Below are 14,790 nucleotides of genomic sequence, written 5' to 3' on the forward strand. Positions count from 1 at the left end.
TATTATATTTTTTTTTGTTATTTCGGTATTCCGGTGTATACCGAAATTTTGAAATTTCATACCGTTATCACACCGAAAAATTCGGTATCATTAACGTACCGTATTAAAATCTTCGATGTACCGAAAATTCTGTCTTTTTTTCGGTACGATAATCTCAATATATTGAAAATTCAGTATTTTTTTCCCATCTTTAATTGAGTATACAATATTATTGTTGATTTCTATTTTTTTCCGCATTTTTAAAATTATCATTAATGTAATAAGTACACTGGGTGTCATGCAGGGATATTACCTTTTGATAATTTTTACACTAGTATAACCAAATATTCATGTCTTATGCTTGACAAAAATGAAGAATAATGAAGTTGAGGGGGAAGCTTCTGTTCAAACCCGATAAGTGCAAAATAACTTATTTCTTGCATTTTGGAGGCTTGTGCTAATTTCTCGTTGGGTAATAGAAAAAAGTAGTTGATTTCTTGTGGTCGGACTTTGGGGTTAACGTAAAAAATATATATATATATATAAAATAACCCCAAAGTCCGACCACAAGAAATCAACTACTTTTTTCTATTACCCAACGAGAAATTAGCACAAGCCTCCAAAATGCAATATATAGTTTTGATATGTTGTTAATCCACCATGTGTATTAATTAATGAGCTGATATTCATTTATTGAATATATGATTTGGATATGATTAGCAATTCATCACATCCAATAGATAAATGTTACCTCATTGGTGGGCAGAATGTAAACAACATATCAAAACTATATATATATGTGTGTGCGTGTGCGTGCTTGTGCGTGCGAGTGTACACATGTGTGATTGAACTGAATCCGACACCAATATTGAATTGGATTGAATTACTTGAAAAAATAAAATTGGAACATTTTAATTCTTTGGGTTGAAATCGATTTAGTAACATATTTACTTTTTTTATTTTTATTTTACTTCATACATAACTTATTTATGTATGGAGTTGTTGGCAAAAATGTTGATTCAACTTATGTTTTAATTTAGTTCATTTCAATTTTAGTTTCTGATTGAGTTATAACCTTAATCCAGTAAATCTTATCCGGCTCAATTTAGTATTAATTCTACAATACTATTCGAGTCTATTATCTCACAATCCACAGTTCTGCACCCAATTTAATCATCCAATAACATCTCTAAAATGTACCTAGAGATATGTGACAATAAGTTGCATATTTATGTAAAACTAATATTTAGATGAAAATGAGGATCGACAGCAACCAGGTGTCTCATAACAAAGAAAGATATGTGAATTCTAATCCACTTATATTATAATTTCTTTTAATACATGAAAAATATAATTGGGAACTAAATTCAATAAATTTTATACTTGAGAAAAATTGAATCTCAAATAACCATATTTACTATCCTTAAAATTATGAATATTTTCCACAAAAAAAATTGTGAATATTTTCCCCCCAAAAATTACAAATATTAACTTGGACAATAAAAAAAAAAGAAGACGAAAGAACTGTTACGTCATACGACACCGTACAAGGCTCATTGAAAACGAGTAAAATCTGAAAGCAGAAGTCTTCTCAAATCCAAGAAACCCTCGAATATTATTCATCTTCTACAAACTCAATTCCAGAAAACACAATTAACAATCACACACCCACGAAGACTCAGCTTTTAGGTCAAAATTAACCCCAAAATCCTGGCTCCACTCTCTTTTTTTACCCCCACAGATTATTCACGAAACCTAATTCGCCTTCAATTTCCCACTGTCCTTCCCTTTCTTCTCGATTTCACCTCTCAGTTACTCGCTCTCGCTCCCCAGACGGGAGGGACTTGAAAGCCAACGACAACTTTGATAACCCATTTTTATAATCCATTTTTTGTGTCGTATGAATCATTATTACGGTTATCTGGTTATCAAGTTTTCACCTTTTTTGTTACTTCTCGTCAATATCACTGTGATTATGTCATCAATGTTATAGTTTTGTGAAGCATCCAGCTTTCTTGCTGTCGAATTCCTGGGTTACATAAATGCAAGCCCATGATCTTTCACGTAACCCTTCTCTAACTTTTCATGCGTCCGATCTCCCCGTCATGTCCGGGCACTCCTCGCCGATCTGCTCCCCAAACCACCACTCCTCCGAGAACTTGGAAAACGTTGACACCCACATAGAAAATAACACCGAGAATGAGAATACTGAAGAGAATAGAGTTAAGAATAGCAGTTTTAGTAAAAATAATGGTTGTAGCAGTGAATTTGTCAGGCGGCAGAGGCCTTCCAGGGCGTGTACGCAGCGAGCTGCGGCCAGGATGCAGGCTGCTGCCGAGGCAGAGGCAGCTATGGTTGAGGCTGAGAGAAAGAGGAAGAAAGCTAAGAGAAGGGAAAGGTTGACGGCCAGGCTACTGAAGGAGGAGTTTGACGAGGAGGAATTTGGGGAGGAGGAGGGAGTACATGAGGAGAATGGGGACGTTGATGGCTCCACTTCGTCTTCCTTGGTGCAATGTAGTAAGATAGTGACGAAGCTTGTTGGGGATCCCGAGCCTTCTCAGTTTCCACGGTGGAGTGTACGGTCTATGTGGCAGTTGGCTTCCATTCTCAATTTCTTGAATGTATGTTGTATGTTTGGGAAATGATTAGGCAAGAAAGTTTCAAATTCATGTCGAATTTTTTGGTTTGAGGCTCAAATTTTGTTTCTGTGTTGTGATATGTAGGTGTTCAGACCTTTATTAAATATTAAAGTGGAATTTTCTGTGGAAGAGTTTGAGACGGCTTTGATTACTCCAAATAATACTTTGTGCGATATACATATGCCACTGTTGAAGGTTTGTTCTCTTAATTCTTTTCGATGAAGGTTTTACTGGTAATGTACTTATGAGAACTTTTATATGGAACTCTGTGATTGGGTTAAAATGAGTTGACAAGAACTTTTGTATGAACTTTGTGATTTCATTAGTTGCTTGAAAGTAATAACTCCATCTTCTGTATTGGTAAGATGCCTGAGTTTAATCTCTGCCTGATTGAACTTCAGAGAAGAGTATACGTAGTTTAGATGTTTAGACCTGTTGTGTTCTGTTTTCTCATGGCTATGAGGTTGACACGTTCTTGAGTGCGGTGTCCAAATATCAAAATGTGGACGTAGTTTGGTTTTCATTTCTAGAATTGATAGCGATGGTGATTAGTTGTTTAACATACTAGGACAGTTAATTCTTTTTCTGCATTTAATGTTTGACATGCAGAACTGAGAAAAAATGTTCTCAAAAGAGGAGATTTATTGAACTCAATTAGTAGAGAATGTATGGTCCTGTTTTGAGGTTGATCAGGCAGTTGGTTACGAATTATCGTTTAACTTTCATGTTCTTGTTTGGCCTTCTTCTCATTGAGTGTGTGCCATGTGAAGATGCTACTGTTGGATTGCTTCTCCCAAGAAAATCTTCACCTATGAAACACAGTTCCAATGTGTGCATGTGCTAATTTTTTTACTTCCTGTGCTTTGAAGAGTTTCTGAATTATTGATTCTTGGCGCTTATTGATACTATGACATAATAAGTGCTCTAATGAAATTTTGTTTGATTTTTCCAGGCAATTCCTCCTGTCACTAGAATGGCACTCGGATATGGTACATGGATTACTGTTTTATGTAGAAAATTGAGAGATTGGTGGCATTGGGTAATGTGATTGTTGACTCCCTTGAGCAGCTTTTTGATTCAGTCAGAACCACCAATGGTTACGTCAAAAGTGTTGAATTACTTAGTTTTTTCTCAATTTCAGGTTGCGGACGGGGATTTACCTATAGTTGCATCACATGGGTGAGTAGAATTTTTTTTGTGATAAGATAATCCTAAAATTTGATTATATCTGCATGAGACACAGATTTGTGCCTTTGTTTTTTGGCCTTTTTTTAGAGTTAAGTTTTGGCTTTTTAGGACTGAAGTTGAAGTTTACAATTCTCTTGATCCCGGGGTTAGAGTGGTGATTTTGAAGGCATTGTGCGATATACGTGTTGAGGTACTTTTAGTCACATTCACTGGTATTCTTATATTTGTCATGTGAATTCTACTAATCAAGATCTTGCTTCAATGGATCCCAGTATTAAGATAAGTTAACTCAATGATCACTTTCCTTGCTGTCATGGTGTTACTGCTTGTCAGTGACTAGATTACCAGTGCTGATCTGTTGCTAGATTTGGTGAAGATCCTACTTACTTTACAAAATCGTGTACATTAAAATTTTCTTCACATCATAGATACTGAACATCTTTTCTTTGTTAAAGTTCCTGTGGTATTTTCCACTGGTTTCTGTCGGGCTTCCCCGTCTTAATTTGGTGGAGTCTGTTCCATTTTACTCTCAACTAAATCTGGGTTAAATACCGTGAATGATGATAGATGAGGATGTTAATTGGGACTAAGGAGGTTTCTAGGAAGCTAGAAAGCTATTTAGGGCGGATATCGAGCCCGCATTGATGTGTTAATTGATAAATTTACTTTAATTTTAAAAAGGGCACGTCTCCCATCTTACGGCCGATCTTTGGTCATGTAGTAAGCCCGTTGTCTCTTGGCCTTCGTTTCTGGTCATGTCTCTACCGTTCCCTTTCTTTGTCTGATGTACGTTACGTCAAGCAAGTAAATGCTTGAGGAAAAATTGTTGTGGGACCTCTGGTCAGTCAAGTTCATTTCTGAGACAGCTTTCTGTTTAGACTTGAGTTTTTCCATTATACCAGTACATATCTTATTCAGGCAACATGACTTTCTTTTTTACATATTATAAATTGATTTAGCTTTCAAGGTCTGTTTTATTGTGTTATAGTACTGAAATTTGTTATGCTTGATTCTGCAGCAAGAAGATATACGGAACTACATAGACGACTCAGTAAAACATGGGGTTCAGCTTTCCACATTTCGCAAGGAACGCATAGGTGGTGATTCTCATGGAATCTCATATTGGTAATACTTATTTAATTGGTAAAGATAAATCATGTTTATGCGTCAGTTTTTGAATAGTTTTTTTCATGCATCGGTAATGTCAAATGCATCATGGTTTGAATGGATTATTTATCTTGTGCTCGACCTATGATCAACTCATTATATATTCCTTGAAGTTGACCTTTAACTTTTGTGGTTATGTAGGTATGAAAATGATCCTATCATTGGTCATAGGCTTTACCGAGAGATTAGGAAAGTTGAGGTGAAAAAAGGGAAAGGGAAGAATGTTCCCCCTATTCCCCATTCCTCTTATCAATGGGAGACAGCTGCAACTAATTTAGATGAATTCCTTACTGTTTCTGTAAGTGTGTGTGTAGCATTCAGTTCTTTGTATCCCATCTTTATGTCTTAAGAAAATGGTATGCATTTTTGTTTCCAATGGAAGAATCCAATTGAGTGGTGTTGAAAAGGGTCAATAGACCTCAACACAGGAAAGTATACGAGATGAATACTATGGTAACCTATTTAAGAATGTAGTCGTGGATTCAAATTATGTGATCCTCGCTGCTCTTTCCATACCAAGGAAGAATGTATCAGACCCATGTTCGTGGCCTGCTAATGAAATCAATTGTAACGTGAATCCAAAAATTTAGATGCATAATGTTTTCTTCTTGGACAAAGATTATTAGAATCTGGAATCAGTGCATTAGTGCAGGGCAACTATCTCAAAATATCAGTGGCCTCTGTTTCTGACTTATGCCAGATACTTTTTAAACTATTTCTTCTGTTGGATGTTCAAGAACCATTTATTCGCCCATTAGAATTGCATCTGATACTTCTCTGTCTTCAATGCTAGGAAACAAACATTTATTCCGTGATTGCTTCAGTTCTTGAATATTGTGCCTAGGTATTTTGCGTTTGTGACTATATAATTTTCTTTCTGAATAAGTTGGGAAAAAAAGTCTCTCAAGAGTTAGTAGTAATTCTCAATTCTAGGTTGTTGTGATGTCAAGAAACCCTAGGACACTTTTGAAACAGAACCTTGTGATGTTTCACAAGTAACAAAATGTGCATGTTTGTTGTGCAGTTGTGCTAGAATACTCGTGCTCAAGCATGGACCTGGGCAGTGATTATTGAATGTAGATTGATCTTATACGTCAATCGTTGTAGAGTTTTACTGCAACTAATACTGGTACATCTATGACAGTTCTTGAGCTGTAGAAGGACATCAAACTATGAAGTTTTAATAGGTGCTGACTCCTGCAATGCAAAAACGAAAAGTTTGTAATCTTGATTAGATGAGCAATCTGTGTACTAGGCAATTTGCTTGGTATACTGAGCTGTATATATCATATAAAAGCGTTTGTTTTGATTTTTGACTTGTGTAAGTCGATATCATCGACTTTTTGTAGTCAAAATGTGATTTCTGTTTAAGCACCGAATAATTTAAGCAGCCTCTTTTTTTTTTTCCAACAATTTAAATAGTTCACAGTTATGAGTTGGTTTGCTGTATCTTGCTATGCATTTCAATGGAGGAGGCAGACGTGCATGTATCTATGTTTTTACTAATCTGGTCTTGCCTTCTCTTGAAGTTTAAACTTTTGGTGCAAACTTGAGTTTTTCAATTTCTTTTGGTGCATCTTGGCATATGGAACTCATTCCTTTCATTATGTAGGTCATGTTAAAGTTGACATGCTTGTGACTGATGTATTAACTGTTTGCAGGAAAAGCTCTTTTCCAGTAAAAATAAATCAGAGGTTTCCGTTGGCAGAAAATTGAAAAACGACATGCTTCCTGAAATTGAGAGAGTTCACAAGGTAACCAAATTTAACTTGATTGAGACATTTGTCAAGCATTACCGTTAATTTTGATCCTATCCTCTTTTCAGTCTCAATGAGACAATGACGTCTCTTCTTCACCATCAAAATTATGATATATACATTATATATAGATCATTTGCACCCTTCTCTGAGCTGATTACACTGAGATGGGTTTTTTTTTACAGAAAAAGGAGAAGCTATTAAAGAAACAGCACAGACAAGCGCTTATGCTTGACAGCATGATAAACCTTGATGGTCTTGCTGCTGGACGCTCTCTTCGTGATAGAAAACATGTTACCTATACTTTTGGTACGTGTGACATATTGAGTTTAGTTTCCAAAGGCGTATTAGACAATTGTTATAAGAAGTTGGTGTTACCCCAAAAATAGCAAAACGAAATGGGATGGTGGCTAGTTGGTTTAAGATGACTCTTGTAGATGAATAGTTAAACTTTTTATTTGGTTCTCTGGCATGAAAGTTTCCAACGCCCCAACCTAAAGTTATCACTTTTTTTTCGTGCTTTATTTTTGGCAAGAGTAAAAGGGCATAATTCTTTATCTTTGTGTATGTTTCAATGTGAAAGTAAGTAAATGCTGAGCCTCATTTTATATTTGTTTTTCTGTGCAGATGATTATGATCGATCAATTAACGAGGCTATAAAGATCACCAAGTATGCGTTATGAAGATTTCGTTTGGTTTTATGAATATTTTGGATGAGCTTTCCCTATAATCTTTCTCCTTGTATTTATTTGCTACTGTACCAGGACGAAGCCGCCTTCTCCAGAACCTTTTGATACAAGAGATCCTGCAGTGAAACGTGAAGTTTCTACAAACGGTAGATGGGCTGGTCCTTCACAATATTCCCAGGATGTCACATTTAGTGCACTATCTCCACTATCATCCGAATCAGATGAATTTTATGAGGATCAGAAAACCGAGACATTGGATCGCAGGTACTCCATTCATTGCTTCTGGAGAACCTTTTTTTGGCACGCATGTTTATATTTTCTAAGATCCCTCACTATGTTGTCTTATGGCTTTTAGCAATCGCCGTCGGCAGAGACCTCAGCGGTATTCTGTGAATGATTTTGTTGAAGCTGTCTCTGATAACGAAGCAGATTTTGACAGCGACGATGATATTGTCGGTGAAGTGATTTATGATGAAGAGTATTTAAAAAAACGAAAACAAAGAAGGAAGATGTCGAGTAGCTCGGAAGGAGATGAAGAGTATAACTGGGATGAAGAAAATCATAAAGAGGAAGAGGAGGAAGAAGAAGAAGAAGATGATGATGATAGCTTAAGTACGAGTGAGGAGAGTGACGAGCCTCGGAGATTCAGAGCATTGCCAAGTCGTACTAGGAGGGAAACTAAACAAAGGTCAGTTGATGAGCTACAATCTGGACTCAGGCGTAGTAAACGAGCGACAAGAAATCCTATTAATTATCGACAGTATGAGTTGTCTGAATCAGAAAACGAATCTATGAAACCACCCAAAAAGTCGAATGTATTGGCTGAGCGCTCGAATTCGAGTGATAACGCCGAGTTCTCAATGGGAAGTCAAGAATCTGAGGACAACATCGAGAAGCAAGAGATGAATGTCAATCAACCTTCCGAGGAGCATCCTGAGATGGTTGATGCAAACCAAACTGCTAAACTTGGAGATCAGTCAAATGGGAGAGATCAAGAAGAATTTGGAGGTGTGCAAAAAAGACGTTTTCTTGATCTAAACGAGCTTGCTCCGGGCTCAGGATTTGATGATGGTCCGAGCTCGATGAATAATGAAGACAATGATGATTTCTAAAGTTTCCATTCGACAAAATGCAAGGATCACAGGTTCTCGCCTCAAAAGAATGATTTGTACGATAATTCCTTCTGTATTTTGTGATAAATCAACTCTATAAAGGAAGTGACTTGATCTTCCTATACAAAATTTAAGCAACATCCCGGGTACTGTTTTTCTGCCTGGAGCAAAAAATTCTGTAGCCTTAGTCAATTTTTTATCGTTTGAAAAGAACACGAACTAGGTATGGATGGAAAAGAAATAGTCAAACGGGTTCTTGCACAGTTACACCTGTGATCTGGTCGCTGTACACTACTACCCTTATATCTGATCTGATATTTCTAATGGGAAGTTTACATCTCCTGTCTTGTGGAGCAGCAGCTACGCTTCTGTTCTACCTCCTTTTTCTTTCAGTTAACTGCATTTCTTCATATATCTGCCTTCGCTCTCTCAAGTATATGAAACAGATTCGAAGAAATTTTTGCAAACATCACTGATTCTGGTGCCATTTTATTACGCAACTTCCCCTGGTGTTATTGTTATCGCAATCTCCTCGTTTCAGGTGAGTGAAATTCCTTAGTATTTGCAGAAAAGCCTGTAAGTTATTAGCAATTGGTATTTTCTTATGTTTTTGGTCATTTCATCCAAGCTTCTTTCTGCATAGTGTAAGGTGATTGAGAAGGAAAGATAATTTGGACACAAAGTTTGTGAACAACCACTGGATTTTTTGACTCCTTATTTTATGGATGATGTTGATCTTTAAGAACATAACGAATCTCCTGTTAATATTGAGTATATGTGATGTGGTAGTTTCTTTTACTTTTACCATTGAAGGGTGATTTGCTATTATATTTTTTTGGAAGAAAATGTCTGAATTTCTTTTTTTTTTAATTTTATTTCATGAACATGGTAATTTTTATCTAATTTTTTTATATTATCGGCTTTGAAATAAGATGATATATATATTGAATAGCATAAAGCACTTCACTCCTTGACATTATTTCGGTTGCTCGAGTTTCACCTCAAAAAGAATATTCTTCGACAATTTCAAATAATTTTGAATTTTCCATGGTATTTTAGCCATTTTTAGGAAAAAGATGCTAAATGGTTCTATTTTTCTCTTTTCCCTTTTGCCTTCTTTTTTTTTTTTTCCTTTTTCGATTTAATTAACCTGAGCTCTCCTCTTTCACATGCACCATGTGTGAGTATAGTTTGTCCAAGAAAGTGCCATTAGCAGCATCGGCAATCTAATGCAAACCAGTGTTTCAAAACTGAACTGGACTACCCGGTCCAACCAGTCAAAATCGATCACAACCAGCAAAAATGGGTCAAGAACCGATCCGACCGGTCCTTACATTTTTTTTAAAAAAATTTAAATGTTTTTTTTTTCATTTTTCTTTTAAAAAATTCTTTATATTTAAAATTTTATTTTTTGATTATATATATATATATGATTATTTTTATTTTGAATTTTATTAAAAATATTATTTTAGTAATATTTGATTGATTTATTTTTAAAATATATATTTAATTATATTTGATTATATGTATATTGTTTAGATTTTAAATATTTTTTTATTTATTTATAAAGATATTTATAATTTAAAATATATTATTTATTATATTATATTATTATTTTACATAATATAATGATTTTATGATCCGACTATGAGATGGTTGAACTATTTTTTAAGGTAAATCGATTCGATCACTAGTTTGATAATGAAAACATTGATGCAAACAATTTTATTCATGTAATTTTATTGTAGAAATATATATATATGAATTTCTTGGTTTCAGATTTTCATGTTATTTTGTATCTAATGCTACTATAGAAATGAAGTTATTTATATACGAATCAAGTATGCCTTCCATGTACATGAATACATATCAAATGGTGAAGTTCCGGAAGTACATAAAATCTAAGCAGTATCTATACAAGCCAAAAAAAAAAAAGAGGGACGACTCAACTCCAATGTATCATATTAACGAGAACACAAGAATTTACTAGACATCACATGCTATCACTGCAAAACTTGTTCATTCTACAACTAATGTAGCAGTCCCCATACATAAGGTACACGTTATCTCATGTTACAGCACAAAGGCCTCCCTCGCCGTCTCAGTTTATTCCAAAGGCATATCATTTGTCTGGGGGATTGATAATGAGCCGTATAATAGTCTTCTATGCACCCAAATTGGCAGAACTTTAAGCTATGAACATACTCGACTGGTCTCGAGGAGTTGACTTTCCCCACCCACATTCCCATGCTAACATCTTCCATTTTAAACAGCTGCAAAGCAAAGAGAATGTTCAAGTGTTGTGGGCAGAGCTTTTGTGCTGAGTGATTTGGAATATGGAGGTTATACTTACCCTCAGTTTGTGTTTTTCGAAATCCGAAAGGATGAGATTTGCAATGTCAGATGAGATAATGTAGCCTGGTCCATTTGCATAGGGTGGATACTCTTCCTCTGGCCACTCCTAGATCATCAAAAAATAAAAAAGAAGAGCTTTAGTCTCGTGGTAATGTACCGTATGCACGTCATTTTATTACAAGTTTGATTTACAGAGACCACGAAAGAAGAACAGGATTCAGGTAAGTCGAGATATAGGCGTCTTAAAAAGATTTTGGTGGCAGTGATTCAAGTACAGTGGATTACAACCTCTACTAATGGAGTAAGTGATTGTTAATAAAGTAGTTTGATTCGAGGAAGAAACATTGTGGAAAACCAATAATACTGAGGTAGAATGCGATCTCTTTGTTTTTCTAAACAATGATGAAGATGAAAAACGAGGCAATGTTTATGGTTTTAAATTCTGGAGAATCTGGACCACCAGGACCTGACCAAATTCGAGAGAGCATCAAAGAGAATGGTGAACAAGTCTGTTCCAATGTACGTGCCTTGTATTTTTTTACTATCACGACATCATTGGTTCTTAAATTTGGTGACCTGTCTGAAATAGGCGAAGCGTTACTCAACGAGTACTCTAGAATATTACTCGATGAGCACTCTAGCATACAGCACTAACACTCGAGCTCAACTTGAACTCTATTAAACTGAAGCTCAAATCGAGCTTTGACCAAGCCACTTGTGCGATACTCACTAGCACCCCTATTCTACAGCTTCTCGACCAAAATACTAAAAACTCAATGCACTTGTATTTCTGCTACTAAAAAATGACTACCTAGAACCTTAAATGATGACCTGTAGTAAAGATTCATCTATGAAAACATAGTTTTTGAAAATTATGCTAATAAAAATTCGGAGTTCAGGGAAGCATTTGAATCATGACTTCATTATTGAATTTCAAATTAGATTTCTAACGGTTTCTCATTGCCTAATGGAAATAATTAAATGAATCACACATTTGTGGCCGCACAATATCCTGTTTTTCTAAGTGCAGCATGATTTTAAGGTGAAATGAAGCCAAAATACCAAGTCTGCACCAAATGAAAAGGAACAAAAGTTCTTTGAACCAAAGCGGGAAAGATTGCATCTATAGCAGGAAAAGTATGGAAAAGAAAAAGGATATATATAAATTATGAGATGGACAAAGTGAAATCCGTGAAGTACCTCATACGTGACAGCCCATTTACCACTTCGTAAGGGCTTATTGTGGTAATTTATATTCCCCACATACAAGCTTCTGGTATTAGGCACTTTCTTCGCTTCCTTAATAATTGCATCAACTCTCACAAATGTGTCGTCATCGCCCTTCATGATATAATTTGCAGATAAAGCCCGAACCTGAGAACATTGAGAACAAATAATTAAAGCAGCAAAAGAAAAAGTCCATCTTTAAGTTCTTAATCAATTACTCACGCCATATTCACAGATGGCAACAGTTTTTAGTACAACGAGATCGTAGTTGTCCATGTATGGTACAATGACAATGTCACCAAAAAAGTTTGCTTCTTTATTGACTTCAACATTGACCTCCTTTCTCGCATGCTGTCAAAAATAAGTTTCGAATTGATTACTCGATTTTAAAGGAGATTAGTATTTTTATAAGAAACAGATCAGTTTTTTAACCAACCAGAGCTACAAAGAAACGTGCAACAACGATAGAAGATTTTATTAGCTTATGCTGCATCCAAGATTTCCTCATGGCCATTCTTTCCGCAAAGTGGTTGCCTGCGGAAAGAATACCGATGAAAAGTTCGACCGGCCCTTCCCGAATAGGGGGAGCCTTCCATCTTCCAGACAAATCAAGATGTTTCTGAGGAGCGAAACTCGGGTGTGATGTTGGCAAGGACGCAGCAAAAATATATTGAACATCGATATCGCCGTTCAGAGATAGCCCAGTGGCATCCTCAAGTGTAAATCCCTAAAAGTAAAAAACAATATTAAATAATGTTGGGAAAAAATATAATTTAAAGGAAGGGTCAAGTTAATTACGGTGCGATATGGAAACGAGGTGATATGTCTGCCATCTACACTGACATGGTAACCCTCAAGGCCAGCAATAAGTGTTAGGACAAACAACTTGTTTTCCACAAATGGGAATGGCCAATCGCCGGCCACTTTTTTAGTCCGTCCGATTAACCGGTTTAACCACCACATTGCCTTTGATTCCTCTGATCCATTATCATCATCCCGGATCCACTTCTCACATTTCATTAATCCATCAACTGCAGAAAGGCCAAGAATTGCCCATGATTTCCAGTGTCACCGCATAATTAAAGAGAATAAAGGACTTGGAAAACAACAAACAAAAAACTACCACAAGCTAAAGTAAAATTTCAGCAGATAAATGATTGAAATAAGCAATGCCCGGTAACCTTATTCATATCCATACATAAATAACCTAACTAAATTGGAATAACCACTTTTCACCTATATTTTGTTTAAAAAAAAATCTATTTTCATCGGCAACCCATAATCATAAGAACCTAAATCCATCTAATCCAATCAGAGGTGGACCAAAGGGGTGAGTTGGGTACTCCTAAAATGACAAGAAAGTTTGTATTTTATATTTTCTTTGAAACTAAATTCCTATTCAATCACAGAACTCTCTGGAAAAGTGAAAAGAACACATTAAATCCAAACCAAGCAAATGCCATAATCAAGAAAACAATTCATTCCCGCTCACCAGTCTCTTCATCAGCTCTGGACTTCCGACCTTCGCAACGGTGTGACGTCCCCCACTGCATCCTGTAACAGGTGTTCTGCTCAATGACAGGCTTCCCACTCCAATCCCCTTTCAACCTCGGATTAAAATGCAAAATCCTGGGTGGATCCTCGCCTTCCACAGCCCTCAGCCCCCGCAATTCCATCATAAACTGCGAAACCTTAACATGTTGGCCTTCGTTCAACAAAGAAATCTTCGGGTCCGTTTCCCAGTGTGCCAGCCTCGGCTTCGCCACCACTGTTATATGCGAATCTAAAGTTAGCCCACACGGCAACATCACCACTCGCCCATTCTTCAAGAAATCCTCGCCTGGTATCGATAATGAATGGGGGCATTCCTCAAATTTACTGCTACTGCTACTATCAAGACTAGCACCTCTGATATATTCTTCATCACTGCGATTTTTTGCCATTGATTCGAGCTCCTGCCAAAGCTTTCCGCCCAGTTCAAAGGCCACCTTTGCGGACTTCAAAATCCCATCTTTAAGACTCGAATTCAAGATGCCGCCATTGAAATTCAAGCTCGAGAGTGGAGTCTTTGCGAGCTCTATGATTCTTCTATCGGGTCGTGAATGATACGGAATATCTACAGGGCGAGCAGGGGCCACTTTCTCCTCCAAATTCTCCTCGCTTTCCAGCATAAAAGGTTTGGAATTCAAGAACCCACCATTTCCGCTGCTAGTAAAGTCTGTTTCAGAAACAAGAGAGAACCCATTTTGGTACACAAATGGAACTTCAAAACCCACCAAAAGTAAGTACAAAAGCCCCAACACAGTCAGCGCCCGAATCGATCGTTGCCGGCTCGCTAAAAAAAACAGCTCTACATTCACACTCTTCATCTTCAGATTCCTCACAAAACTTTCAAAAAAATCCGAGACATGCAACCTGAAAAACATGCAACTCAGACTCTTAATAAAAAGCTGGTGATCAACAAAAACTGGTGAGGAGAAAAAATGTAGAAGAATGCTGGCATTTATATGATTTGAAAAACGTAATAGAAAGCAAATCAAGAAAGAGATAGCTGCGTTAGGTTATCCACACACAACTGCAAGACGGGCTCGACAGACAGAGAAGAGAAAAGAGAAATGTGCCGTTGCCTGTACACACAACTATACAAGTGTAGAGAGAGGGAGAGGAGTTTGTTTCT

General features: G+C 36.5%; 2 protein-coding genes across 2 annotated transcripts; one reads left to right on the forward strand and one right to left on the reverse strand.

Moving 5' to 3' along the window:
- The first annotated feature begins 1,568 nt into the window (after positions 1–1,568).
- LOC142540868 (DDT domain-containing protein DDR4-like) lies at positions 1,569–9,338 on the forward strand. Its single transcript, XM_075647294.1, has 12 exons — positions 1,569–2,600; positions 2,703–2,813; positions 3,571–3,657; positions 3,760–3,797; positions 3,915–3,996; positions 4,825–4,931; positions 5,115–5,271; positions 6,635–6,727; positions 6,916–7,039; positions 7,358–7,400; positions 7,495–7,683; positions 7,775–9,338. Exons 1-12 carry the CDS (start codon positions 2,022–2,024, stop codon positions 8,529–8,531), a joined length of 2,367 nt encoding a protein of 788 aa, XP_075503409.1. The 5' UTR covers positions 1,569–2,021; the 3' UTR covers positions 8,532–9,338.
- Positions 9,339–10,380: 1,042 nt separating this feature from the next.
- LOC142540869 (hydroxyproline O-galactosyltransferase GALT6-like) lies at positions 10,381–14,788 on the reverse strand. The gene is made up of 7 exons (XM_075647296.1): positions 13,606–14,788; positions 12,912–13,144; positions 12,550–12,840; positions 12,336–12,464; positions 12,087–12,260; positions 10,885–10,992; positions 10,381–10,804 (listed from the first exon to the last, which is right to left on the reverse strand). Exons 1-7 carry the CDS (start codon positions 14,537–14,539, stop codon positions 10,595–10,597), a joined length of 2,079 nt encoding a protein of 692 aa, XP_075503411.1. The 5' UTR covers positions 14,540–14,788; the 3' UTR covers positions 10,381–10,594.
- Positions 14,789–14,790: the final 2 nt, after the last annotated feature.

This window comes from Primulina tabacum, chromosome 3 (genome assembly GCF_025594145.1).
Source record: "Primulina tabacum isolate GXHZ01 chromosome 3, ASM2559414v2, whole genome shotgun sequence".
Lineage (NCBI taxonomy): Eukaryota > Viridiplantae > Streptophyta > Magnoliopsida > Lamiales > Gesneriaceae > Primulina > Primulina tabacum.